The 6,823-nt window shown below is 45.5% G+C and overlaps 1 protein-coding gene across 1 annotated transcript in view; it reads left to right on the forward strand.

The window, feature by feature from the left end:
- The window catches only part of col22a1 (collagen, type XXII, alpha 1), a 45,980-nt gene extending 40,721 nt beyond the window's left edge, over positions 1-5,259 (forward strand). The window contains exons 58-65 of the mRNA XM_071537477.1: positions 401-472; positions 577-612; positions 703-747; positions 872-1,051; positions 1,174-1,240; positions 1,366-1,548; positions 1,774-1,851; positions 1,938-5,259. Of these exons, the coding sequence (XP_071393578.1) occupies positions 401-472; positions 577-612; positions 703-747; positions 872-1,051; positions 1,174-1,240; positions 1,366-1,548; positions 1,774-1,851; positions 1,938-2,131 (855 nt within the window). The 3' untranslated portion in view covers positions 2,132-5,259. The remainder of the gene's footprint in view (positions 1-400; positions 473-576; positions 613-702; positions 748-871; positions 1,052-1,173; positions 1,241-1,365; positions 1,549-1,773; positions 1,852-1,937) is intronic.
- Positions 5,260-6,823: the final 1,564 nt, after the last annotated feature.

Raw genomic sequence — 6,823 nt, forward strand, 5'->3', positions numbered from 1 at the left:
GGAGGAGCGGGTGGAGCGAGGATAGAAAATAGTATCCGAGGATAAGCAGGATAGTGACTCCTAAGTTGAGAAGGCAGCATACATGTGCAGAGAAGCATCCGCTCAATTAGGAACATTAGGAAATTCCTGCACTTTGCGGCTGGCCCAGGCAGCTCGTCACCCGACCCACGTGTCGCTTGTAAATATGAATATTAATCTGTTACAGCTGGCACGTCCCGCCGCAAGATTCTTTTATGAGATTTTTTTTTTTATATCCCGGGCGATGCCGCATGCCGATAAGAACTCCGGCTAAATGTTAATCTCGCCGAATCCTCGGTAACGAGCGCGGCTTTGAGAATTCAAGTACAGTACGCCACGTGCGCGCCATGTGACCCGCAGCCCTGTCTCCACTGTAACACAGGGCCTGATGGGAGCCAAGGGAGAGGCCGGCAACCCGGGATTACCAGGCTTTAGCGGGCCTAAAGGCCCTGCAGTAAGTGGTGGATTTTTCTTCTTTTTGATTAAAATGTTAACAGCACAAACATAGTGCCAACATGAGCAGCTGGAGCTAATGTTAACCTGTGTCTCTATATCCAGGGTCCACCTGGTCCTATCGGCCCCGAGGGAAAACAGGTAAGCACTTCCCATCAGCGTCGATGAGCGAAGGAGTCGTGTGTTTAAGTGGATTTCTCGCTCACAGCCGGTGTGTGGTCTGTGTTGCAGGGGATGCCAGGCAGAGTGGGTGACCGTGGAATCAAAGGAGACAGGGTGAGTACACGGGGAAGACGCCGCGCTTCCCTGACGGCTTCCCTCGCCGTCCCACAATCCGTCACGGTCACTTCGAAGCTGCCGCAATTTGCCGACCGTTTACTAACGCTGTCATCTAATCAAGGGCGACACAGGTGTGAAGGGAGACAAAGGCCCTACGGGAGATCCGGGTATGCCCGGAAACCCCGGGCCGCCGGGCAGAAAGGGACACACGGGGATGATGGGCATGTCGGGACCGCCGGGAGAACCGGGACCCAGCGGGCCGCAGGGGTCCTCCGGAAACCCCGGTCTCCCAGGCCCAAGGGTGAAAACATGACTACGGCATCATTACACCTATTCACATTCTGAAACCACGTCGACACGCACGGTCGACTGTGATTTAGGTTTTAATAATTGAATGAAACATTTGCATCTCCGTTACCGCAGGGAGAGTCAGTATCACTGGAACAGATGCGACGGCTCATCCAGGAGGAGCTGGCCAAACAATTAGATGGTGAGGCTGCAGCTCTCCTGACTCTGACTGAGACATTCAGCTCATCTGGCTTTATTTCACTGATTTCAATAGAGTTGTTTGAAGTTTAAGTCAGTTTGTGTGTGTGTGTGTGTGTGTGTGTGCAGCCAAAATGGCATACCTCATGGCTCAGGTCCAGCCAGCCCATGTGAAGAGCACAGCAGGCCGTCCGGGACCTCCTGGTCCTCCAGGTAAAGACGGCAGTACCGGGCGACCCGGCTCCCCCGGAGAGCCCGGTATGCCCGGACAGAACGGAGCAGAAGGACTCAGGGGACCCATGGGCCCTAAAGGTAGGACAAAGGATCATTGTGTTATTGTTTTTTTTTTGTTTTTTTGAGTTATTATTTAATCCTATTGAGACATGGGTAAATCGTTTTTATATGAACCAACTGCAACGTATTTATTTCATGGTTGTTCAAGGTTGATGATTAATAAATACATTGGTTGATTACATGCAGCAGTGTTGGTGACTGTCATTAATACTTAATTATGCATACTTTTTCTGTTCCTTCCAGGTGAAAGAGGAGCAAGAGGAGAAAAGGGAGAAACTGGTGTCGGCGACAGAGGAGAGCAAGGCCCCACCGGTCCTATAGGTAACGTCCCGTCTCTTACTGCCGTGTTCCTTCTCACCGGCTTCCTCACCTGCCTGCATCTTAACCCGCTCCCGTGTGTCCCGCAGGTCCAGCCGGTCTGCCCGGCTACGGTAAAGACGGCAGCCCGGGACAGGCCGGAGTCCAGGGGGAGCCAGGGAACCCGGGCCCCCACGGTCAGCCGGGGCCCCCGGGCCCTCCCGGCCAATGCGACCCCTCCCAGTGCGCCTACTACGCCAGCCTGGCGCACAGGCCCCACACCAAAAACGTCAAGGGGACTTAAAAAAGAGCGAGGCGCGAAGAGCTCGAAAGTCCAGCTATATTTATGAACTTGGACACGTCAGTATGAATCAAGAACTTTTCTTTTTAAAGATGATAGTCGCCTCAGTTTGGAGGGCTGAAGCAATATGTGCTGCCGGTCAGATTCTGTGTTTTGTTTGTTTTTGGTATGACGCTTGGGACGGACGGGGGAAATGAGCAGTGGGCGATTTTCTTTTTTTTTTTTTTTTTTTGTGTCAAACTTAATAAGGGGTATAGAGGGCAGCTAAACTGTTATTTTTTTCCTCACTCGCATGGTTCCTGTAAAATATATAAGGAGATAACAAGGGTGATGCAATTCCCTCTTGAGTGAAGATTTGGGAGTGTGATATTGTATCACTGAATCAGTAATTATCTCAAAAAATCCAGCCAGGCCTTTCTGTCTTGCTGGGATAGAACGTGTCAGCACCACGGCCTTTTTTTTTAATTTTTTTATTTTCCTGCCAACTGATACCGTTTTGCATCAATTACCCTTCACAGCACCCTCAGTGCAGCATCAGTACCCGCTCTGATCTGTCGCCGGGGATCTACTGGTAATCAACCAGTGGAGAGAACGATCTACTTTATCGTCACAGAGGGAGGGGGAGAACAGAGCGAGGCACCATCTGAAATACCAGTAGTGATTGTGTGGAGGAGGAGTGTCGATGAGTGTGTGTGGAGAGCGGTGGATGACCACGCTTGTGCATTCCTTGCCTCCTCGCTGGTAGTAGTTTGCATACTCCAAAACCAGGCAGACATAAAGTAACTTAGTAGTAAAAAAAAATCCACCCTAAAACAAAATTTGCATCTTTTCATCTTTGGCGTGTCTTATGTAGATCTGCGAACACGGTCTGACAAATCGAGACGGGAGAAAAAAAAAAGAACCCAGATTCTATTCCGGGAATAAAAACCGGAGGCTGCAGAAAAGAGCCTCTCGCCTCTCCATCACATCCCACAGATTACAGTCTTGGCAGTGTCGTTCCCTAGCTCCGGGAGAGATTGGAAGGATTTCATTCCGAAAAAAACGCTATACATCCAAAAAAACAAACAAAAAAAAAAAATGTTACAGCTCAGTCGCCTCTTTCAATTTTCTCAGCACCGGGCTCAAGATAGTTTCATGTTTACGTTTTGTGTTCACGCCAGCAATCAGCTGTCACTCAAATTTGTTCATATTCACGATCCAAAGTCAGCTGCCCAGTAGGTTAGATAACACGAATTACACGGCCTTTATGAATGCTGTTTACGGTTGAAAATGTTCCCGTTGTTGCGCTTTATTCCGAGCCCACACAGGAGGCGTCCATTAAGGCCAAGTCTCAAAGATGCATGTCATCGTAAGATAAAGGTAGCTGTCAACGGAAAAAACAATCGTCATTGTTGCGTTTTGTACATCTGCGTTTAATGAAGTGCCTCTAGTCACTCTCTCTCTCTCTCTCTCTCTCTCTCCCAGGCACGGGCTTTAGCAGTAAACAGCATTGAGGAGGCGGTATAATTGCAGCCTTTGTTCACCTTTTGCTTCAAAAGCCGCTCGCTTCACACTACTTTCTCTAAATGTGTCACTTCCTTTCTGCTCCGGGTGGCTTATTAAGCGCCTCGCCTGTGGCAGGGACCGGGCAGCTCAGCCCCGCTCCGAACAGACGTGGCTTTTCTTATTTGTCCCCCTGGAACCTAAAATTGGAGAGTTCCTTCCCTGAATCCTGATGACCGGGCCATTGTGTTAACCAGTTGAAAGATGTTTGCTTTATGTCCCTCGTGGACCAATTACACCTCTCCCAAAGCTCCAGAATCTATTAAAGAGCCTCCACAAAGGTAGCGCATTTGTCTTCTTCTCAAAAACATGTAAAGAAAATACATCAGTACCCAAAAGAGCAAAACGGGAAGGGATAGGGCATTTTTCAACAACTGATAATGTCACTGGGGGTATGCAGGTTTACCATAAACACAATACTGAGATTTTGTTTGCTGAACCCACCATGGGGTTCTGAAAGCCAAGAGTCGTGACCTGCAGATCAAAGCTCACCACAAAGCAGTAACTATAATACTTGCCATTTGGAACTCAGGTTACCTAATTGAAGGTCATTCATGATGAATGTGACTCCCATTGGCTCCCACACAGCTTAGTTTTGAGAAAGTTGGTAAAGCAGATTGGAGTTTTACATCTTTAAACATTTATCAGAGGCAGAGCTGGAGGTAGAAATAATCTGATTGGTTGAGTTAAACCATAGTGGGCGGAGCCAAACAGCGCACGTTATCAACCTGCCAAACATGAATGGCAAAGAAGGAACTGTGGTCAAAGTAGAAATAAAAATATAAATGGCAATGACTTCTTTTTTTTTCCATTAGTAGCAGAGCACTAAGCTTCATAATATTAGCTTCCTCCTCTCTTATCCCTTGTCTTTGTCACTGGGCTTCAGTCTAATGTTACTTAGCCAGAAAAGCTGTGGTTCTTTGGCTCCGCCCACTGAGGTTTAACTCAACCAATCAGATTATTTCTTCCTCCAGAGCAGCTCTGCCTCTGAGAAATGTTTCCAGAACTACAATGGCAATCTGCGCTGATAAAGGATTTTGTCATTATACATTATGGTTACATATCATACAAGCAAGAGTGATACAAAGCAGCTTTACATGAAGGTCCAGAATGTGTGAAAGGAGACAGTTACTGTTCCAGTCAACTACATTCTGCACCTGCTTTACCCACAGTGCCTTGCCTGTTAGCTGCCTCTCTGTTATTGGTTTATTATTGCACATTCAAGCCATATCAGTATTGTACTTTCTTGGTTGTGTTTCCCTCATCAGGCTACATGCTTTGCACACCACTCAGCATGATATCTTATGATGCATTTCTTTGATTTGTTTTCTATTTCCAGGTAGCCAATTGTACATCTTTCATTATTCAAAAGAACTGATTTAATCATGCTGATTTTTTTTAAGTTATACTGCTAAATTATTCATAATTTGAACTAATACAGATGTGTATTAATTAACCCATTAACCAATGTGTATTGATTAACCCCTCTTTCCCCGATGAATTGGTGCTAAGATAGTCTAAATTAGTAGCATATTTGTAAGTATTGGAAGGATACATGTACTGTACTGTATATTGTAATAAAGACTGGAACAGATCCATTTTATAGAACAGGCTTTTTTCTTTCTTTTTTCAACATGCATCTCCTCTCACGTTTTCTCATGGGACTGAACTGCTCATATGCAAATCCTTAGAAAACAATTTTTCTTTGTTGCGATGCAATAGCGACACTGTAGTGACTTTACAGATGGCCGTTGCTGAGTCATGGGCAATGTAACAGAGTTTGAGTTTTATCCCTCATCATTCTGTGAGAAAAGTCTGCAACCTTCACATTTATGTCAGGTATTAATATACTGTAGGAATGCAATATGCGCTTTCTACAATATAATGGCACTATTTATGTCAATAGTCCATTCAAACTTCAAGTCGTTTGAAGAATTGTCACTCGTTCCCCTGCAATCCATCTGGTTTAACATCTAAGCTGAATATGTGAATCAATCTGTGCTGCTGATTCAAACTGTGATATGAACCTGGTGCCCCCTTGCTGGATATTTCTCTTATGCACACTACTTAAACCCTTTGGCTCGGAGCCACGATGAGATCTATTAAATCAAAGGGATGTCCTTGGGAGGGTGGCTGTGCTAAGTCTAGCCAGCTGCTCGCTAAAGGTCATATTTGATCTGTGAATGTATTTGTGCTGCGCAGAAAGAGGAAGGGACGATGTTGACTCTCTCCTTTGTTACCCGGCAACAGTGAGACGCCCTCCTGTATCCAGATGATATCCATATCCACACTGCTGATGGTGGCACCTTGTTGACCCCGCCTCCACCGCAAAGCCACTTTACTGCGATGCTCGTGGAATTTATTTTGTGTTTTTAAGCGATTTCAGCTCCACATGCATACCAAACTACTTGACTCTGCTGCGAGTAAATGTTACTACTTTTGATGCTACTTTCTCATTGAAAGTAACTGAGTAAGCAACAGGATAGACTGTGTTCACATATTCCATTAAATGGGAAACATATTCTCCTTACTATACTCTTCCAAAACATATCACTTTATTACATTGTTTGAAAAAAAACATGAACATGTGAAAGTCAGCCAAAACAAATTAAGGATTCTACATTTCTAAACAGATGGAGATGTCAGCTAAGATCTGCACTGCTGGTGGAATCTTATGATCCGACGTGAACAACAAAGTTTTCTTTTTGAAATCAATCAAAACATAAATCCACTGCGTTGTGCTGGTAAGAGGGAAAAACAAAAAAAGTAGAAGTGATGTTTTCAGTGAGCTTATTCGAGGAATTAAAAAAGCACATGCATGAGAGGAAATCAGAGAGATGTACCTTTTGTCATACTTTACAACCTGGCTGTGATTGCTTTGCTGAAGGTACAGAAGGAAGACAGTGGGTGAGCGGTTGCAATTGCCTAGACTTGTATCGGACAACATCACAGGCCTGTGGGGCCTGTCGTCAAGCTGGAAGAAGTTGCTTTGGCGTCGGTAGCAGCTATCTTTGAATACACACCATCAGATAACCTCTCTCTAAAATCAAATACGAGTTAAAACGTCTATACAGTATTCTACAATTGCGCCTTGTCTCTGTTTCCCTTTGTGTCTCTTAGAGCCGTGGCTCCAGATCCCCAGACCTGGACTCT

This window comes from Centroberyx affinis, unplaced genomic scaffold (genome assembly GCF_046629955.1).
Source record: "Centroberyx affinis isolate AG114_WGS23_722 - 3 ecotype Tasmania unplaced genomic scaffold, CSIRO-AGI_Caff_v1 ptg003056l_1, whole genome shotgun sequence".
NCBI classification, from domain to species: Eukaryota; Metazoa; Chordata; class Actinopteri; order Beryciformes; family Berycidae; genus Centroberyx; species Centroberyx affinis.